This window comes from Bombina bombina, chromosome 10 (assembly GCF_027579735.1).
Source record: "Bombina bombina isolate aBomBom1 chromosome 10, aBomBom1.pri, whole genome shotgun sequence".
Lineage (NCBI taxonomy): Eukaryota > Metazoa > Chordata > Amphibia > Anura > Bombinatoridae > Bombina > Bombina bombina.
Window position 1 is genome coordinate 12,841,133 of NC_069508.1, and position 23,134 is coordinate 12,864,266.

Sequence of the window (23,134 nt, forward strand, 5' to 3'; positions counted from 1 at the left end):
CAGTGAGCACTAATACAGCTGTATGAGATGTGTCTGTCAGACACTGAGCACTAATACAGCTGTATGAGATGTATCTGTCAGTCAGTGAGCACTAATACAGCTGTATGGGATGTGTCTGTCAGACAGTGAGCACTAATACAGCTGTATGAGATGTGCCTGTCAGTCAGTGAGCACTAATACAGCTGTATGAGATGTGCATGTCAGTCAGTGAGCACTAATACAGCTGTATAAGGTGTGCCTGACAGCCAGTGAGTACTAATACAGCTTTATGAGATGTGTCTGTCAGCCAGTGAGCACTTATACAGCTGTATGTGATGTGTCTGTCAGCCAGTGAGCACTAATACAGCTGTATGAGATGTGTCTGTCAGACAGTGAGCACTAATATAGCTGTATGAGATGTGTCTGTCAGTCAGTGAGCACTAATACAGCTGTATGAGATGTGTCTGTCAGTCAGTGAGTACTAATACAGCTGTATGAGATGTGTCTGTCAGTCAGTGAGCACTAATACAGCTGTATGAGATGTGTCTGTCAGCCAGTGAGCACTAATACAGCTGTATGTGATGTGTCTGTCAGCCAGTGAGCACTAATACAGCTGTATGAGATGTTTCTGTCAGTCAGTGAGCACTAATACAGCTGTATGAGATGTGCCTGTCAGCCAGTGAGCACTAATACAGCTGTATGAGATGTGCCTGTCAGCCAGTGAGCACTAATACAGCTGTATGAGATGTGTGTGTCAGTCAGTGAGCACTAATACAGCTGCATGAGATGTGTCTGTCAGTCAGTGAGCACTAATACAGCTGTATGAGATGTGTGTGTCAGTCAGTGAGCACTAATACAGCTGTATGAGATGTGTCTGTCAGTCAGTGAGCACTAATACAGCTGTATGAGATGTGTCTGTCAGACAGTGAGCACTAATATAGCTGTATGAGATGTGCCTGTCAGCCAGTGAGCACTAATACAGCTGTATGAGATGTGCCTGTCAGCCAGTGAGCACTAATACAGCTGTATGAGATGTGTCTGTCAGCCAGTGAGCGCTAATACAGCTGTATGAGATGTGTCTGTCAGCCAGTGAGCACTAATACAGCTGTATGAGATGTGTCTGTCAGTCAGTGAGCACTAATACAGCTGTATGAGATGTGCATGTCAGTCAGTGAGCACTAATACAGCTGTATGAGATGTGCCTGTCAGTCAGTGAGCGCTAATACAGCTGTATGAGGTGTGTCTGTCAGTCAGTGAACACTAATACAGCTGTATGAGATGTGTCTGTCAGCCAGTGAGCACTAATACAGCTGTATGAGATGTGTCTGTCAGCCAGTGAGAGCTAATACAGCTGTATGAGGTGTGTCTGTCAGCCAGTGAGCACTAATACAGCTGTATGAGATGTGTGTGTCAGTCAGTGAGCACTAATACAGCTGTATGAGATGTGTCTGTCAGTCAGTGAGCACTAATACAGCTGTATGAGATGTGTCTGTCAGACAGTGAGCACTAATATAGCTGTATGAGATGTGTCTGTCAGCCAGTGAGCACTAATACAGCTGTATGTGATGTGTCTGTCAGCCAGTGAGCACTAATACAGCTGTATGAGATGTGTCTGTCAGTCAGTGAGCACTAATACAGCTGTATGAGATGTGTCTGTCAGCCAGTGAGCACTAATACAGCTGTATGAGATGTGTCTGTCAGCCAGTGAGCACTAATACAGCTGTATGAGATGTGTCTGTCAGCCAGTGAGCACTAATACAGCTGTATGAGATGTGCCTGTCAGTCAGTGAGCACTAATACAGCTGTATGAGATGTGTCTGTCAGTCAGTGAGCACTAATACAGCTGTATGAGATGTGTGTGTCAGTCAGTGAGCACTAATACAGCTGTATGAGATGTGTCTATCAGCCAGTGAGCACTTATACAGCTGTATGTGATGTGTCTGTCAGACACTGAGCACTAATACAGCTGTATGAGATGTATCTGTCAGTCAGTGAGCACTAATACAGCTGTATGAGATGTGTCTGTCAGACACTGAGCACTAATACAGCTGTATGAGATGTATCTGTCAGTCAGTGAGCACTAATACAGCTGTATGAGATGTGTCTGTCAGACAGTGAGCACTAATATAGCTGTATGAGATGTGCCTGTCAGTCAGTGAGCACTAATACAGCTGTATGAGATGTGCATGTCAGTCAGTGAGCACTAATACAGCTGTATAAGGTGTGCCTGACAGCCAGTGAGTACTAATACAGCTGTATGAGATGTGTCTGTCAGCCAGTGAGCACTAATACAGCTGTATGAGATGTGCCTGTGGCAAACCTAGCCACTTCTGGACTATAACGTAAGAAAGGTTGTCTATAGGCTGTATATTGTACTATGTAGATGTGACAGACCCTTCTGTCAGCACTGAAAGAGTTAACTGTGTTCAGCTTTAGCCTCAGCTATTGTGCACTGTCATTAATGTTATTGATAAACAGTCCATTGTTTAATCACCCTCAGAGAGCAAATGCTTAGGTGATAAGAAAAGCCAAATGTGTCTTGTGTTTAAATTGTTATCAGCTTAAGCAAGGTAAATCTATTGTATCATGTCAAGGGTGTGTTCCCTTCATCTAATGTACAGCATTCTTTCAACCCCCCCCCCCCGATTTGGGGGGGTCAAACCTGCATAAATACTAGGCATAGCCTTTTAATAAATGTCATTCTGTTTAAACCTGAAAACTGGCTGGGTTGTGAATTGCTGATTCCCTATGCAGGACATTGTTCCCTGGTGTTAACCCTTGGTATCCGGTTGGTACCGTTACAATTGGTGGCAAGCGACGGAATGAACCTTATCGCCCAGAAGAGCAACTACACAAGCCAGTAACCTCAGGAAGAGGGGGATTACTACAATACTGACTAAGATGGAAGGAGTACCAGGGACCGAAGTGAATGGAGATGGATTATTCTAAGCTAAAGAGACAAACGTAAAAGGAACTGCTAGAAGCCAGGGGAAAGATAGGCAGCAGCAAACCCAAGGCTATATTAATTGCTGAGCTGATGGAGGGAGACAGAGCTTGCAGCGCTACGCCTCCAGCAGCCATGGAGGAGACCCTATACCAGAGGGAAATGAGGACCAGGCTGGAATTTTTACCCCAACCTGTACCACGGGATATGCTATCCGTGGTAATGGCAGATGTGCAGGAGTACGTGATGGCACACAGTCCGCGGAATGCATCCTCCCGAGCAGAATCCATTTTGGACGCACTCAGCAACCCAGTAAGACCCAAAATCCCATACCATGCATTTAAAATGTTTTGTGAGGAGAAGGATGAGATTGATGGGTATTTACAGGATTTTGAGAGACTGTGCGAGTTACATGATTTGGAGCAGTCCGTATGGGTGCCGGTGCTAGCAAGCAAGCTAGCCGGTAGGGCAGCGGAAGCGTATCGCGCTGTACCCAGGGAGGACAGAAAGGATTACGCTAAAGTGAAGAGAGCGATCTTGGAAAGATATGCCATTACCTCAGAGGCATACCGGCGCAAGTTTAGAGGCCTGCGCAAGCTAGAAAGAGATTCACATGCAGAGTGGGCCCACAAGCTGGATCAAGCATCTCAAGGGTGGATACAGGCCAGCCAAGCTACCACCATGGAAGAATTGCGACAACTGATGCTGTTGGAGCAATTCTTTAACGGCTTGTCCCCAGAAGCCCAAGAATGGGTGAGAGATCGAAAACCCCTCACCTTAACCGAAGCAGCCCGATTAGCAGACCAGCATTTTGATGCCAGGAGGCACCATGGACTACAGCCTAACAACGGACGGGCTAATATACAATGCCACACCTGCAAGCAGTGGGGACATATGGCACGTGAGTGCACCCAAAATCGGAGCAGACAAGCTTGGAACCAGGTCAGACAGAACCGGGCCCCAAGGGCGGCTGCTCACCATTACCAAACGGAGCCAGCCACTCATGAGGTGTTGAGCACCCAAGCCGAGGAACCCCTGGGAATTCTGCATGAGGTGATGTCGGTCCAGGGACTTCGGGATTCGGGAGCTACTTTAACCCTGATAGCTCCCCATTTGGTGCCGGATACAGCACCCACTGGCGGATCCGTGGCAGTACGAGGGGCAGGGGGAGCAGTATACCGATTGCCCACTGCTAGAGTGGAGTACAGACCCCCAGTCACCCCAGCAGCTGCCAGTTACCAACCCCCGGCGCACCGCTATACCACACGGCCTCCGGCCACAAACTACCCTCAGAGAGGCCGGTTCAATTCGCGGGGCTACTCACAACCTATTCGGTGCTTTGGATGTAAGCGACTAGGGCACAAAAGACCAGAGTGTCCCCTAAACGCAGCAAATCAAGCACAGTCCTGGAGAAGACCCGCCGGCGGAATCCCACATAATCCTCAGCCTGCGGCCCGCTACGTAGAGGTGCCAGAATGCTGGGGCAGCCTACATGAAGCAGACCCCGTGCAAGCTGCCCACCGGAATAACCGGCAGCGGGTTAAAGTGAATGGGAAGGAGGTCAGTGGTCTACGGGATACTGGTGCTACCATGACCTTGCTTCAAAAGAACTTGGTGTCTGAGAAACAGCACACTGGAGACACTATGGCTGTGAGGGTAGCAGGGGGCACTGTGTTCCGCCTACCCGTTGCCAGGGTACATTTGGATTGGGGAGTGGGCGCTAGACTTGTGAATGTGGGGGTCAAGAAGGACTTACCTGCTGATGTTCTCCTTGGAAATGACTTGGCCCCCCTTGTTTCTGCCTATGCTCCCATGGATCCCGCTGATGTTAACCCTGTGACTACCCAAGCCCAGTCCCTCCGGGAAGAGACGCTTCCATGTTTGGGGTGGGGGCAGTACTGAGCCAAGTTGGAGCAGATGGCGGAGAACACCCCGTAGCTTACTTGAGCCGAAAGTTGTTGCCCCGGACATCCCCAAGCCGATCCGTTGGGATCAGACTGTGTATGCCGGCTTGGTTCTGGGGGAGCATTGTGGCAAACCTAGCCACTTCTGGACTATAACGTAAGAAAGGTTGTCTATAGGCTGTATATTGTACTATGTAGATGTGACAGACCCTTCTGTCAGCACTGAAAGAGTTAACTGTGTTCAGCTTTAGCCTCAGCTATTGTGCACTGTCATTAATGTTATTGATAAACAGTCCATTGTTTAATCACCCTCAGAGAGCAAATGCTTAGGTGATAAGAAAAGCCAAATGTGTCTTGTGTTTAAATTGTTATCAGCTTAAGCAAGGTAAATCTATTGTATCATGTCAAGGGTGTGTTCCCTTCATCTAATGTACAGCATTCTTTCAACCCCCCCCCCCGATTTGGGGGGGTCAAACCTGCATAAATACTAGGCATAGCCTTTTAATAAATGTCATTCTGTTTAAACCTGAAAACTGGCTGGGTTGTGAATTGCTGATTCCCTATGCAGGACATTGTTCCCTGGTGTTAACCCTTGGTATCCGGTTGGTACCGTTACAGTGCCTGTCAGTCAGTGAGCACTAATACAGCTGTATGAGATGTGTCTGTCAGTCAGTGAGCACTAATACAGCTGTATGAGATGTGTGTGTCAGTCAGTGAGCACTAATACAGCTGTATGAGATGTGTCTGTCAGACACTGAGCACTAATACAGCTGTATGAGATGTATCTGTCAGTCAGTGAGCACTAATACAGCTGTATGGGATGTGTCTGTCAGACAGTGAGCACTAATACAGCTGTATGAGATGTGTCTGTCAGCCAGTGAGCGCTAATACAGCTGTATGAGATGTGTCTGTCAGTCAGTGAGCACTAATACAGCTGTATGAGATGTGCCTGTCAGCCAGTGAGCACTAATACAGCTGTATGAGATGTGCCTGTCAGCCAGTGAGCACTGATACAGCTGTATGAGATGTGTCTGTCAGCCAGTGAGCACTAATACAGCTGTATGAGATGTGTCTGTCAGCCAGTGAGCACTAATACAGCTGTATAAGGTGTGCCTGACAGCCAGTGAGTACTAATACAGCTGTATGAGATGTGTCTGTCAGCCAGTGAGCACTTATACAGCTGTATGTGATGTGTCTGTCAGCCAGTGAGCACTAATACAGCTGTATGAGATGTGTCTGTCAGACAGTGAGCACTAATATAGCTGTATGAGATGTGTCTGTCAGTCAGTGAGCACTAATACAGCTGTATGAGATGTGTCTGTCAGTCAGTGAGTACTAATACAGCTGTATGAGATGTGTCTGTCAGTCAGTGAGCACTAATACAGCTGTATGAGATGTGTCTGTCAGCCAGTGAGCACTAATACAGCTGTATGTGATGTGTCTGTCAGCCAGTGAGCACTAATACAGCTGTATGAGATGTGTCTGTCAGTCAGTGAGCACTAATACAGCTGTATGAGATGTGCCTGTCAGCCAGTGAGCACTAATACAGCTGTATGAGATGTGTCTGTCAGTCAGTGAGCACTAATACAGCTGTATGAGATGTGCCTGTCAGCCAGTGAGCACTAATACAGCTGTATGAGATGTGCCTGTCAGCCAGTGAGCACTAATACAGCTGTATGAGATGTGTGTGTCAGCCAGTGAGCACTAATACAGCTGTATGAGATGTGTCTGTCAGCCAGTGAGCACTAATACAGCTGTATGAGATGTGCCTGTCAGCCAGTGAGCACTAATACAGCTGTATGAGATGTGTGTGTCAGTCAGTGAGCACTAATACAGCTGCATGAGATGTGTCTGTCAGTCAGTGAGCACTAATACAGCTGTATGAGATGTGTGTGTCAGTCAGTGAGCACTAATACAGCTGTATGAGATGTGTCTGTCAGTCAGTGAGCACCTAATACAGCTGTATGAGTGTGTCTGTCAGCCAGTGAGCACTAATACAGCTGTATGAGATGTGGCCTGTCAGCCAGTGAGCACTAATACAGCTGTATGAGATGTGTCTGTCAGCCAGTGAGCGCTAATACAGCTGTATGAGGTGTGTCTGTCAGCCAGTGAGCACTAATACAGCTGTATGAGATGTGTCTGTCAGCCAGTGAGCACTAATACAGCTGTATGAGATGTGTCTGTCAGCCAGTGAGCACTAATACAGCTGTATGAGATGTGTCTGTCAGACAATGAGCACTAATACAGCTGTATGATATGTGCATGTCAGTCAGTGAGCACTAATACAGCTGTATGAGATGTGTCTGTCAGCCAGTGAGCGCTAATACAGCTGTATGAGATGTGTCTGTCAGTCAGTGAGCACTAATACAGCTGTATGAGGTGTGCCTGTCAGTCAGTGAGCACTAATACAGGTGTATGAGATGTGTCTGTCAGACAGTGAGCACTAATACAGCTGTATGAGGTGTGCCTGTCAGTCAGTGAGCACTAATACAGCTGTATGAGATGTGTCTGTCAGACAGTGAGCACTAATACAGCTGTATGAGATGTGTCTGTCAGCCAGTGAGCACTAATACAGCTGTATGAGATGTGTCTGTCAGACAGTGAGCACTAATACAGCTGTATGAGGTGTGCCTGTCAGTCAGTGAGCACTAATACAGCTGTATGAGATGTGTCTGTCAGACAGTGAGCGCTAATACAGCTGTATGAGATGTGTCTGTCAGCCAGTGAGCACTAATACAGCTGTATGAGATGTGTCTGTCAGCCAGTGAGCACTAATACAGCTGTATGAGGTGTGCCTGTCAGCCAATGAGCACTAATACAGCTGTATGAGATGTGTCTGTTATCCAATGAGCACTAATACAGCTGTATGAGATGTGTCTGTCAGTCAGTGAGCACTAATACAGCTGTATGAGATGTGTCTGTCAGCCAGTGAGCAATAATACAGCTGTATGAGATGTCTGACAGTCAGTGAGCACTAATACAGCTGTATGAGATGTCTGACAGTCAGTGAGCACTAATACAGCTGTATGAGATGTGCCTGTCAGCCAGTGAGCACTAATACAGCTGTATGAGATGTCTGACAGTCAGTGAGCACTAATACAGCTGTATGAGATGTGTCTGTCAGCCAGTGAGCACTAATACAGCTGTATGAGATGTGCCTGTCAGTCAGTGAGCACTAATACAGCTGTATGAGATGTGTCTGTCAGTCAGTGAGCACTAATACAGCTGTATGAGATGTGTCTGTCAGTCAGTGAGCGTTAATACAGCTGTATGAGATGTGTCTGTCAGACAGTGAGCACTAATACAGCTGTATGAGATGTGTCTGTCAGCCAGTGAGCACTAATACAGCTGTATGAGATGTGTCTGTCAGACAGTGAGCACTAATACAGCTGTATGAGATGTGCCTGTCAGTCAGTGAGCACTAATACAGCTGTATGAGGTGTGTCTGTCAGCCAGTGAGCGCTAATACAGCTGTATGAGATGTGTCTGTCAGCCAGTGAGCAGTAATACAGCAGTATGAGATGTGTCTGTCAGCCAGTGAGCACTAATACAGCTGTATGAGATGTGTCTGTCAGTCAGTGAGCACTAATACAGCTGTATGAGATGTGTCTGTCAGCCAGTGAGCACTAATACAGCTGTATGAGATGTGTCTGTCAGTTAGTGAGTACTAATACAGCTGTATGAGATGTCTGTCAGTCAGTGAGTATAATACAGCTGTATGAGATGTGTCTGTCAGTCAGTGAGCACTAATACAGCTGTATGAGATGTGTCTGTCAGCCAGTGAGCACTAATACAGCTGTATGAGATGTGTCTGTCAGTCAGTGAGCGCTAATACAGTTGTATGTGATTTGTCTGTCAGCCAGTGAGCACTAATACAGCTGTATGATGTGTGCCTGTCAGCCAGTGAGCACTAATACAGCTGTATGATGTGTGTCTGTCAGCCAGTGAGCACTAATACAGCTGTATGAGATGTGCCTGTCAGTCAGTGAGCACTAATACAGCTGTATGAGATGTGCCTGTCAGTCAGTGAGCACTAATACAGCTGTATGAGATGTGCCTGTCAGTCAGTGAGCGCTAATACAGCTGTATGAGATGTGTCTGCCAGCCAGTTAGCACTAATACAGCTGTATGATGTATGCCTGTCAGTCAGTGAGCACTAATACAGCTGTATGATGTGTGCCTGTCAGCCAGCAAGCGTTAATACAGCTGTATGAGGTGTGTCTGTCAGCCAGTGAGCGCTAATACAGCTGTATGAGGTGTGTCTGTCAGTTAGTGAGCGCTAATACAGCTGTATGAGGTGTGCTTGTCAGCCAGTGAGCACTATTACAGCAGTATGAGGTGTGCCTGTCAGACAGTGAGCGCTAATACAGCTGTATAAAGTGTGTCTGTCAGCCAGTGAGCACTAATACAGCTGTATGAGATGTGCCTGTCAGCCAGTGAGCGCTAATACAGCTGTATGAGATGTGCCTGTCAGTCAGTGAGCAATAATACAGCTGTATGAGATGTGTCTGTCAGTCAGTGAGCACTAATACAGCTGTATGAGATGTGTCTGTCAGTCAGTGAGCACTAATACAGCTGTATGAGATGTGTCTGTCAGTTAGTGAGCACTAATACAGCTGTATGAGATGTGCCTGTCAGACAGTGAGCACTAATACAGCTGTATGAGATGTGTCTGTCTGCCAGTGAGCACTAATACAGCTGTATGAGATGTGTCTGTCAGTCAGTGAGCACTAATACAGCTGTATGAGATGTGCCTGTCAGTCAGTGAGCACTAATACAGCTGTATGAGATGTGCCTGTCAGCCAGTGAGCACTAATACAGCTGTATGAGATGTGCCTGCCTGTCAGTGAGCACTAATACAGCTGTATGAGATGTGCCTGTCAGTCAGTGAGCACTAATACAGCTGTATGAGATGTGTCTGTCAGTCAGTGAGCATTAATACAGCTGTATGAGATGTGCCTGTCAGTCAGTGAGCACTAATACAGCTGTATGAGATGTGCCTGTCAGTCAGTGAGCACTAATACAGCTGTATGAGATGTACCTGTCAGTCAGTGAGCACTAATACAGCTGTATGAGATGTGTCTGTCAGTCAGTGAGCACTAATACAGCTGTATGAGATGTGCCTGTCAGTCAGTGAGCACTAATACAGCTGTATGAGATGTGCCTGTCAGTCAGTGAGCACTAATACAGCTGTATGAGATGTGTCTGTCAGCCAGTGAGCACTAATACAGCTGTATGAGGTGTGTCTGTCAGCCAGTGAGCACTAATACAGCTGTATGAGATGTGTCTGTCAGTCAGTGAGCACTAATACAGATGTATGTGATGTGTCTGTCAGACAGTGAGCACTAATACAGCTGTATGAGATGTGTCTGTCAGCCAGTGAGCACTAATACAGCTGTATGAGATGTGTCTGTCAGTCAGTGAGCACTAATACAGCTGTATGAGATGTCTGTCAGCCAGTGAGCACTAATACAGCTGTATGAGATGTGCCTGTCAGTCAGTGAGCACTAATACAGCTGTATGAGATGTGCCTGTCAGTCAGTGAGCACTAATACAGCTGTATGAGATGTGTCTGTCAGTCAGTGAGCACTAATACAGCTGTATGAGATGTGTCTGTCAGCCAGTGAGCAATAATACAGCTGTATGAGATGTCTGACAGTCAGTGAGCACTAATACAGCTGTATGAGATGTCTGACAGTCAGTGAGCACTAATACAGCTGTATGAGATGTGCCTGTCAGCCAGTGAGCACTAATACAGCTGTATGAGATGTCTGACAGTCAGTGAGCACTAATACAGCTGTATGAGATGTGTCTGTCAGCCAGTGAGCACTAATACAGCTGTATGAGATGTGCCTGTCAGTCAGTGAGCACTAATACAGCTGTATGAGATGTGTCTGTCAGTCAGTGAGCACTAATACAGCTGTATGAGATGTGTCTGTCAGTCAGTGAGCGTTAATACAGCTGTATGAGATGTGTCTGTCAGACAGTGAGCACTAATACAGCTGTATGAGATGTGTCTGTCAGCCAGTGAGCACTAATACAGCTGTATGAGATGTGTCTGTCAGACAGTGAGCACTAATACAGCTGTATGAGATGTGCCTGTCAGTCAGTGAGCACTAATACAGCTGTATGAGGTGTGTCTGTCAGCCAGTGAGCGCTAATACAGCTGTATGAGATGTGTCTGTCAGCCAGTGAGCAGTAATACAGCAGTATGAGATGTGTCTGTCAGCCAGTGAGCACTAATACAGCTGTATGAGATGTGTCTGTCAGTCAGTGAGCACTAATACAGCTGTATGAGATGTGTCTGTCAGCCAGTGAGCACTAATACAGCTGTATGAGATGTGTCTGTCAGTTAGTGAGTACTAATACAGCTGTATGAGATGTCTGTCAGTCAGTGAGTATAATACAGCTGTATGAGATGTGTCTGTCAGTCAGTGAGCACTAATACAGCTGTATGAGATGTGTCTGTCAGCCAGTGAGCACTAATACAGCTGTATGAGATGTGTCTATCAGTCAGTGAGCGCTAATACAGTTGTATGTGATTTGTCTGTCAGCCAGTGAGCACTAATACAGCTGTATGATGTGTGCCTGTCAGCCAGTGAGCACTAATACAGCTGTATGATGTGTGTCTGTCAGCCAGTGAGCACTAATACAGCTGTATGAGATGTGCCTGTCAGTCAGTGAGCACTAATACAGCTGTATGAGATGTGCCTGTCAGTCAGTGAGCACTAATACAGCTGTATGAGGTGTGTCTGCCAGCCAGTTAGCACTAATACAGCTGTATGATGTGTGCCTGTCAGTCAGTGAGCACTAATACAGCTGTATGATGTGTGCCTGTCAGCCAGCAAGCGTTAATACAGCTGTATGAGGTGTGTCTGTCAGCCAGTGAGCGCTAATACAGCTGTATGAGGTGTGTCTGTCAGTTAGTGAGCGCTAATACAGCTGTATGAGGTGTGCTTGTCAGCCAGTGAGCACTATTACAGCAGTATGAGGTGTGCCTGTCAGACAGTGAGCGCTAATACAGCTGTATAAAGTGTGTCTGTCAGCCAATGAGCACTAATACAGCTGTATGAGGTGTGTCTGTCAGTCAGTGAGCACTAATACAGCTATATGAGATGTGTCTGTCAGTTAGTGAGCACTAATACAGCTGTATGAGATGTGCCTGTCAGACAGTGAGCACTAATACAGCTGTATGAGATGTGTCTGTCTGCCAGTGAGCACTAATACAGCTGTATGAGATGTGTCTGTCAGTCAGTGAGCACTAATACAGCTGTATGAGATGTGCCTGTCAGTCAGTGAGCACTAATACAGCTGTATGAGATGTGCCTGTCAGCCAGTGAGCACTAATACAGCTGTATGAGATGTGTCTGTCAGTCAGTGAGCATTAATACAGCTGTATGAGATGTGCCTGTCAGTCAGTGAGCACTAATACAGCTGTATGAGATGTGCCTGTCAGTCAGTGAGCACTAATACAGCTGTATGAGATGTACCTGTCAGTCAGTGAGCACTAATACAGCTGTATGAGATGTGTCTGTCAGTCAGTGAGCACTAATACAGCTGTATGAGATGTGCCTGTCAGTCAGTGAGCACTAATACAGCTGTATGAGATGTGCCTGTCAGTCAGTGAGCACTAATACAGCTGTATGAGATGTGTCTGTCAGCCAGTGAGCACTAATACAGCTGTATGAGGTGTGTCTGTCAGCCAGTGAGCACTAATACAGCTGTATGAGATGTGTCTGTCAGTCAGTGAGCACTAATACAGATGTATGTGATGTGTCTGTCAGACAGTGAGCACTAATACAGCTGTATGAGATGTGTCTGTCAGCCAGTGAGCACTAATACAGCTGTATGAGATGTGTCTGTCAGTCAGTGAGCACTAATACAGCTGTATGAGATGTCTGTCAGCCAGTGAGCACTAATACAGCTGTATGAGATGTGCCTGTCAGTCAGTGAGCACTAATACAGCTGTATGAGATGTGCCTGTCAGTCAGTGAGCACTAATACAGCTGTATGAGATGTGCCTGCCTGTCAGTGAGCACTAATACAGCTGTATGAGATGTGCCTGTCAGTCAGTGAGCACTAATACAGCTGTATGAGATGTGTCTGTCAGTCAGTGAGCACTAATACAGCTGTATGAGATGTGCCTGTCAGCCAGTGAGTACTAATACAGCTGTATGAGATGTGTCTGTCAGCCAGTGAGCACTAATACAGCTGTATGAGATGTGTCTGTCAGCCAGTGAGCACTAATACAGCTGTATGAGGTGTGCCTGTCAGTCAGTGAGCACTAATACAGCTGTATGAGCTGTGTCTGACAGCCAGTGAGCACTAATACAGCTGTATGAGATGTATCTGTCAGCCAGTGAGCACTAATACATCTGTATGAGATGTGCCTGTCAGTCAGTGAGCACTAATACAGCTGTATGAGATGTGCCTGTCAGACAGTGAGCACTAATACAGCTGTATGAGATGTGTCTGTCAGCCAGTGAGCACTAATACAGCTGTATGAGATGTGCCTGTCAGCCAGTGAGCACTAATACAGCTGTATGAGATGTGTCTGTCAGCCAGTGAGTACTAATACAGCTGTATGAGATGTGCCTGTCAGCCAGTGAGCACTAATACAGCTGTATGAGATGTGTCTGTCAGCCAGTGAGCACTAATACAGCTGTATGAGATGTGCCTGTCAGACAGTGAGCACTAATACAGCTGTATGAGATGTGCCTGTCAGACAGTGAGCACTAATACAGCTGTATGAGATGTGCCTGTCAGTCAGTGAGCGCTAATACAGCTGTATGAGATGTGCCTGTCAGCCAGTGAGCACTAATACAGCTGTATGAGATGTCTGTCAGCCAGTGAGCACTAATACAGCTGTATGAGATGTGCCTGTCAGTCAGTGAGCACTAATACAGCTGTATGAGGTGTGTCTGTTAGCCACGGCAATATATATGTAAATAGATGTGTGATGTATGAATGTATGTATATTTGTATGACTGTGTATAAATGTATGCATGCATGTATAGCTGGTATTAATTAGTGAGTAGGATAGCCTTATGCTTATCCCAGGTATTAATTAGTGCACAAGATAGCCTTATGCTTATTCTAGGTATTAGTGAGTAGGATAGCCTTATGCTTATCCCAGGTATTACCAGGTATTAGTGAGTAGGATAGCCTTATGCTTTTGCCAGGTATTAGTGAGTAGGATAGCTTTATGCTTATAACAGCCATTAATAAGCGAGTATGATAGCCTTATGCTAATCCCAGGTATTAGTGAGTAGGATAGTCTTATGCTTATCTCAGGTATTAGTGAGTAGGATAGCCTTATGCTTATTCCAGGTATTAATTAGTGAATAGGATAGCTTTATGCTTTTCCCAGATATTAATTAGTGAGTAGGATAGCTTTATGCTTATACCAGATATTAATTAGTGAGTAGGATAGTCTTATGCTTATACCAGATATTAATTAGTGAGTAGGATAGCCTTATGCTAATCCCAGGTATTAATTAGCGAGTATGATAGCCTTATGCTTATCCCAGGTATTAGTGAGTAGGATAGCCTTATGCTTATCCCAGGTATTAGTGAGTAGGATAGCCTTATGCTTATCCCAGGCATTAGTTAGTATGTAGGATAGCCTTATGCTTATCCCAGGCATTAGTTAGTATGTAGGATAGCCTTATGCTTATCCCAGGCATTAGTTAGTATGTAGGATAGCCTTATGCTTATCCCAGGCATTAGTTAGTATGTAGGATAGCCTTATGCTTATCCCAGGCATTACTTAGTATGTAGGATAGCCTTATGCTTATCCCAGGCATTAATCAGTATGTAGGATAGCCTTATGCTTATCCCAGTTATTAAATAGTGAGTAGGATAGCATTATGCTTATCCCTGCCATTAATTAGTACATAGGATAGCCTTATGCTTATTCCAGGCATTAACAGCACACAGCTCTCCTGGCATATGCACAGAAGCTGAATGCATATCTGAGTAGCACCTGTGACATCACTATATGGAGCATTGGTTGTACAAACTCACATGCAGCTTATGTGTATATGCAGGGGGCTGAGCCACATAGACTGTGCAATAACGTCCCAGAAGCATTTTTTGCACACAAAGCAATTGCGTATTCCCAAATACATATACTGAGCAAATATGTAACAAAACGACATTAATATATTGCTGATTAGAGTGCTAGCTTTCCTGGTGAGGTGCCTCAGCTAGGTGAAGACAATATGGGTTTTGTAGCTAAACAGAGGTTCTGGAGTCATATATAATGTGATAAGGATGAGACTCGCTACCCACAACAGGTTAAAGCCCACCAAAGCTGCCTGCGTTCCTCAGCCCAGAGCTCTGATCTAGTAGAGATTTACTGCCCCTAACCAAATGTGAATATTCGTGGGAGGGAAGTGGCTGGGTCTTGTAGTCATAATAATCAGCCCTTTTTGTCCTGATAAAAGCCAGCTTGGCAGAAGAGGTGACCCTTATCAACCCCAGATAAATGCACGTCACTCCTTCCCAAGGAATGTGCTGGGAGAGACCCCAGGAAGGCTCCAGAAAGCCGCTCTCTTCCCCCTTTCTTATCTCAGATTGTGTTTCAGGTTCATCATATCACTTGGGCCTAGCAACAGTAACGTGCAACGGAGACATCAAATGCTTATTAACTGGCGTGTAATCAAATGTACATTTATTATTTGCCAACTTCAGTTGTGTTGTCTGATCTGAAGGTCAATATGAAACGGCAAAATGACATTAAAAAGTGACACGTCAGAGCTGATACATATACATATTACACCAACAGGTTAAATAGCATTTTACTATTGATTGCCTAATCACAACATAAATTACACTTGTACGTTTCATTTTACTATAAGTAGTAGGCGGCATGTCTGTGTGTTTAATGCACACTTACGTATAATAATATCTGTTAAAGTCACAAACAGATGTGTGTGTATTAAACAGATGTGTGTGACTGTGTGTGTGTGTGTATTAAACAGATGTGTGTGTGTGTATTAAACAGATGTGTGCGACTGTGTGTGTATTAAACAGATGTGTGTGTTTGTATTAAACAGATGTGTGTGTTTGTATTAAACAGATGTGTGTGACTGTGTGAATTAAACAGATGTGTGTGTGTATTAAACAGATGTGTGTGTGTGTATTAAACAGATGTGTGTGACTGTGTGTGTGTATTAAATGGATGTGTGTGTGTGTATTAAACAGATGTGTGTGACTGTGTGTGTATTAAATGGATGTGTGTGTGTATTAAACAGATGTGTGTGACTGTGTGTATTAAACAGATGTGTGTGTGTATTAAACAGATGTGTGTGACTGTGTGTATTAAACAGATGTGTGTGTGTATTAAACAGATGTGTGTGACTGTGTGAATTAAACAGATGTGTGTGTGTATTAAACAGATGTGTGTGACTGTGTGTATTAAACAGATGTGTGTGTGTATTAAACAAATGTGTGTGACTGTGTGTGTGTATTAAACAGATGTGTGTGTGTGTATTAAACAGATGTGTGTGACTGTGTGTGTATTAAACAGATGTGTGTGACTGTGTGTATTAAACAGATGTGTGTGTGTATTAAACAGATGTGTGTGACTGTGTGTGTGTAATAAATGGATGTGTGTGTGTATTAAACAGATGTGTTTGACTGTGTGTGTGTTTGTATTAAACAGATGTGTGTGTGTATTAAACAGATGTGTGTGACTGTGTGAATATTAAACAGATGTGTGTGACAGTGTGTGTGTGTATTAAACAGATGTGTGTGACTGTGTGTGTGTATTAAACAGATGTGTGTTACTGTGTGTGTATTAAACAGATGTGTGTAACTGTGTGTGTGTATTAAATATATGTGTATGACTGCGTGTGTATTAAACAGATGTGTGTGACAGTGTGTGTGTGTGTGTATATTAAACAGATGTGTGTGACTGTGTATGTATTAAACAGATGTGTGTGACTGTGTTTGTGTGTATTAAACAGATGTGTGTGACTGTGTGTGTATTAAACAGATGTGTGTTACTGTGTGTGTATTAAACAGATGTGTGCGTGTGTGTCTGTGTTAAACAGATGTGTGTGCGTGTGTGTGTCTGTGTATTAGACAGATGTGTGTGACTGTGTGTGTGTATTAAACAGATGTGTGTGACTGTGTGTATTAAACAGATGTGTGCGTGTGTGTGTCTGTGTATTAGACAGATGTGTGTGACTGTGTGTGTGTATTAAACAGATGTGTGTGACTGTGTGTATTAAACAGATGTGTGCGTGTGTGTCTGTGTTAAACAGATGTGTGCACGTGTGTGTGTGTGTATTAGACAGATGTGTGTGACTGTGTGTGTGTATTAAACAGATGTGTGTGACTGTGTGTCACAAATATGTTTCTTAGTAGTGTGTATTAAACAGATGTGAGTGTGTGCGCATCTATAGCACAGCTAGGGGAGAGGTGTGTGGGGTGCTCTGCGGTGTGATGGGGGCACAGCTAGGGGTAAGGTGTGTGGGGTGCTCTGTGGTGTGATGGGGGCACAGTCAGAGGAGAGCTGTGGGCAGGCTATGTGATGAGTTGCAGGTACAGTCAGGGGAGAGATGTGTGGGGGTAACAGTCAGCGGAGGGGTGTATGGTGGGGCTTTGTGGTGAGATAGGGGCACAGTCAGGGGAGAGGTGTGGGGGTGACACCGTCAGGGGAAAGGATGGGGGGTTCTGCAGTGAAATGGGGGCACAGTCAGTGTAGAGGTTGGGGGGGGGTTCTGTGGTGAGATGGGGGTACAGACAGGGGAGAGGTGTGTGGTTGGGTTCCGTGGTGAGATGCGGGCACATTGAGGGCAGAGGTGTGGGAGGACTCTGTGGTGAGATGGGGCACAGACTGGGGAGAGGTGTGGGGGTGACACCGTCAGAGGAAAGGATGGGGGGTTCTGCAGTGAAATGGGGGCACAGTCAGTGTAGAGGTTGGGGGGGTTCTGTGGTGAGATGGGGGTACAGACAGGGCAGAGGTGTGTGGTTGGGTTCCGTGGTGAGATGTGGGCACATTGAGGGCAGAGGTGTGGGAGGACTCTGTGGTGAGATGGGGGCACAGACTGGGGAGAGGTGTGGGGGTGACAACGTCAGAGGAAAGGATGGGGGGTTCTGCAGTGAGATGGGGGCACAGTCAGTGTAGAGGTTGGGGGGGGGGGGTTCTGTGGTGAGATGGGGGCACAGACTGGGGAGAGGTGTGTGGTTGGATTTTGTGGTGAGATAGGGGCACAGTCAGGGGAGAGGTTGGGGGGGGTTTGCAGTGAGATGGTGGCACAGTCAGTTTAGAGGTTGGGGGGTTCTGTGGTGAGACGGGGGTACAGACATTGGAGAGGTGTGTGGTTGGGTTTCGTGGTGAGATGGGCAACAGTCAGGGAGAGGTGTGGGGTGTTTTGGGGTCTGTGTTTTATACCCCTGGTGAGCAGTATACAAGGCAGGTGACTCACGGTGCTTAGCTTCCTAGAGGTGAATAGGATCCTGCGCTCGTGCAGCATACTGGCGTAGATCTGGAGCATGTTATTCACATCCACAGCCACAAAATACTCTGTGAGATTTCTCTACGGATAAAAACAAAGATAAATAATGGGTCATGCTAATACGTATCTGCGCGCTGATGCATTATTTGCAAGGGCACCTAGAAATAATGAGAAATCCAATAGTGTGACTCTAACCGGAGGGACTCTTGCTCATTGCTTCATGTTAATGTGACGTCTAATCTAAAGTGCAGTATAAGCCATGTAAATAAATACCTGGAATAATGTGGCGCCTGGTGGAATTTAGCAGAGAAACAAACTTAACATGAAATGCATTTTGGTGCAGGTAAGAAGAACACGTTAGTTTAAGGTATTGTTTGTTTATTAGCTTTTAATGACTTGAGTGGGCCCTTGGTTACCCATAAACATCTCTACCATGATGTGAATAAAATATCTATAGCAGGGGCAGGTGTACACTGAACACAAGGACCCACTGTAGCAAAGGATCTGGGAAGTGTCAGAAATGACTTTAACTGGCTGCAAGAGAAGGCTGAAAGTATATTGTAGCCAAAGAGTTAAACCTGCCCTCTTGCTGGTCCCACTCAGGTCCTGGTGAGTTACAACCTGTTGCTAATGTGCCTGTGGGCTAGATTACAAGTGGTCGCAATAACCATTATTGTGCCTGCGCTAACTTGCGCACCTATTAAACGTTTAAATCAAACATAATTAGCACCCGTTGTGTTTGCGTGAGTGGAGACCTAGCATAAAGTGCAAGAGTTAAAAAGAATGTGCACCAAACACAATATAAATACATTAAAATAAAGTGTTACACTATTATATACACTATCTGATAAAGATTATTTATATAAGTGTTACACTATTATATACACTATCTGATAAAGATTATTTATATAAGTGTTACACTATTATATACACTATCTGATAAAGATTATTTATATAAGTGTTACACTATTATATACACTATCTGATAAAGATTATTTATATAAGTGTTACACTATTATATACACTATCTGATAAAGATTATTTATATAAGTGTTACACTATTATATACACTATCTGATAAAGATTATTTATATAAGTGTTGTTACACTATTATATACACTATCTGATAAAGATTATTTATATAAGTGTTACACTATTATATACACTATCTGATAAAGATTATTTATATAAGTGTTACACTATTATATACACTATCTGATAAAGATTATTTATATAAGTGTTACACTATTATATACACTAACTGATAAAGATTATTTATATAAGTGTTGTTACACTATTATATACACTATCTGATAAAGATTATTTATATAAGTGTTACACTATTATATACACTATCTGATAAAGATTATTTATATAAGTGTTGTTACACTATTATATACACTATCTGATAAAGATTATTTATATAAGTGTTACACTATTATATACACTAACTGATAAAGATTATTTATATAAGTGTTGTTACACTATTATATACACTATCTGATAAAGATTATTTATATAAGTGTTACACTATTATATACACTATCTGATAAAGATTATTTATATAAGTGTTACACTATTATATACACTATCTGATAAAGATTATTTATATAAGTGTTACACTATTATATACACTATCTGATAAAGATTATTTATATAAGTGTTACACTATTATATACACTATCTGATAAAGATTATTTATATAAGTGTTACACTATTATATACACTATCTGATAAAGATTATTTATATAAGTGTTGTTACACTATTATATACACTATCTGATAAAGATTATTTATATAAGTGTTACACTATTATATACACTATCTGATAAAGATTATTTATATAAGTGTTACACTATTATATACACTATCTGATAAAGATTATTTATATAAGTGTTACACTATTATATACACTAACTGATAAAGATTATTTATATAAGTGTTACACTATTATATACACTAACTGATAAAGATTATTTATATAAGTGTTGTTACACTATTATATACACTATCTGATAAAGATTATTTATATAAGTGTTACACTATTATATACACTAACTGATAAAGATTATTTATATAAGTGTTACACTATTATATACACTAACTGATAAAGATTATTTATATAAGTGTTGTTACACTATTATATACACTATCTGATAAAGATTATTTATATAAGTGTTACACTATTATATACACTAACTGATAAAGATTATTTATATAAGTGTTGTTACACTATTATATACACTAACTGATAAAGATTATTTATATAAGTGTTACACTATTATATACACTAACTGATAAAGATTATTTATATAAGTGTTGTTACACTATTATATACACTAACTGATAAAGATTATTTATATAAGTGTTACACTATTATATACACTAACTGATAAAGATTATTTATATAAGTGTTACACTATTATATACACTAACTGATAAAGATTATTTATATAAGTGTTGTTACACTATTATATACACTAACTGATAAAGATTATTTATATAAGTGTTACACTATTATATACACTAACTGATAAAGATTATTTATATAAGTGTTACACTATTATATACACTAACTGATAAAGATTATTTATATAAGTGTTGTTACACTATTATATACACTATCTGATAAAGATTATTTATATAAGTGTTACACTATTATATACACTATCTGATAAAGATTATTTATATAAGTGTTACACTATTATATACACTATCTGATAAAGATTATTTATATAAGTGTTACACTATTATATACACTAACTGATAAAGATTATTTATATAAGTGTTACACTATTATATACACTAACTGATAAAGATTATTTATATAAGTGTTGTTACACTATTATATACACTAACTGATAAAGATTATTTATGTAAGTGTTACACTATTATATACACTAACTGATAAAGATTATTTATATAAGTGTTACACTATTATATACACTAACTGATAAAGATTATTTATATAAGTGTTGTTACACTATTATATACACTATCTGAAAAAGATTATTTATATAAGTGTTACACTATTATATACACTAACTGATAAAGATTATTTATATAAGTGTTGTTACACTATTATATACACTAACTGATAAAGATTATTTATATAAGTGTTACACTATTATATACACTAACTGATAAAGATTATTTATATAAGTGTTGTTACACTATTATATACACTAACTGATAAAGATTATTTATATAAGTGTTACACTATTATATACACTAACTGATAAAGATTATTTATATAAGTGTTACACTATTATATACACTAACTGATAAAGATTATTTATATAAGTGTTACACTATTATATACACTAACTGATAAAGATTATTTATATAAGTGTTGTTACACTATTATATACACTAACTGATAAAGATTATTTATATAAGTGTTACACTATTATATACACTAACTGATAAAGATTATTTATATAAGTGTTACACTATTATATACACTAACTGATAAAGATTATTTATATAAGTGTTGTTACACTATTATATACACTATCTGATAAAGATTATTTATATAAGTGTTACACTATTATATACACTATCTGATAAAGATTATTTATATAAGTGTTACACTATTATATACACTATCTGATAAAGATTATTTATATAAGTGTTACACTATTATATACACTAACTGATAAAGATTATTTATATAAGTGTTACACTATTATATACACTAACTGATAAAGATTAATTTATATAAGTGTTGTTACACTATTATATACACTAACTGATAAAGATTATTTATGTAAGTGTTACACTATTATATACACTAACTGATAAAGATTATTTATATAAGTGTTACACTATTATATACACTAACTGATAAAGATTATTTATATAAGTGTTGTTACACTATTATATACACTATCTGAAAAAGATTATTTATATAAGTGTTACACTATTATATACACTAACTGATAAAGATTATTTATATAAGTGTTGTTACACTATTATATACACTAACTGATAAAGATTATTTATATAAGTGTTACACTATTATATACACTAACTGATAAAGATTATTTATATAAGTGTTGTTACACTATTATATACACTAACTGATAAAGATTATTTATATAAGTGTTACACTATTATATACACTAACTGATAAAGATTATTTATATAAGTGTTACACTATTATATACACTAACTGATAAAGATTATTTATATAAGTGTTACACTATTATATACACTAACTGATAAAGATTATTTATATAAGTGTTGTTACACTATTATATACACTAACTGATAAAGATTATTTATATAAGTGTTACACTATTATATACACTAACTGATAAAGATTATTTATATAAGTGTTACACTATTATATACACTAACTGATAAAGATTATTTATATAAGTGTTGTTACACTATTATATACACTATCTGATAAAGATTATTTATATAAGTGTTACACTATTATATACACTATCTGATAAAGATTATTTATATAAGTGTTACACTATTATATACACTAACTGATAAAGATTATTTATATAAGTGTTACACTATTATATACACTAACTGATAAAGATTATTTATATAAGTGTTACACTATTATATACACTAACTGATAAAGATTATTTATATAAGTGTTGTTACACTATTATATACACTAACTGATAAAGATTATTTATATAAGTGTTACACTATTATATACACTAACTGATAAAGATTATTTATATAAGTGTTGTTACACTATTATATACACTATCTGATAAAGATTATTTATATAAGTGTTGTTACACTATTATATACACTATCTGATAAAGATTATTTATATAAGTGTTGTTACACTATTATATACACTATCT

General features: G+C 41.1%; 1 protein-coding gene across 1 annotated transcript in view; it reads right to left on the reverse strand.

Annotated features, from left to right (window-relative positions):
- The window catches only part of DENND1B (DENN domain containing 1B), a 338,838-nt gene that overhangs the window by 146,718 nt on the left and 168,986 nt on the right, over positions 1–23,134 (reverse strand). The window contains exon 9 of the mRNA XM_053693753.1: positions 18,267–18,377. Coding sequence (XP_053549728.1) covers positions 18,267–18,377 — 111 coding nt within the window. The remainder of the gene's footprint in view (positions 1–18,266; positions 18,378–23,134) is intronic.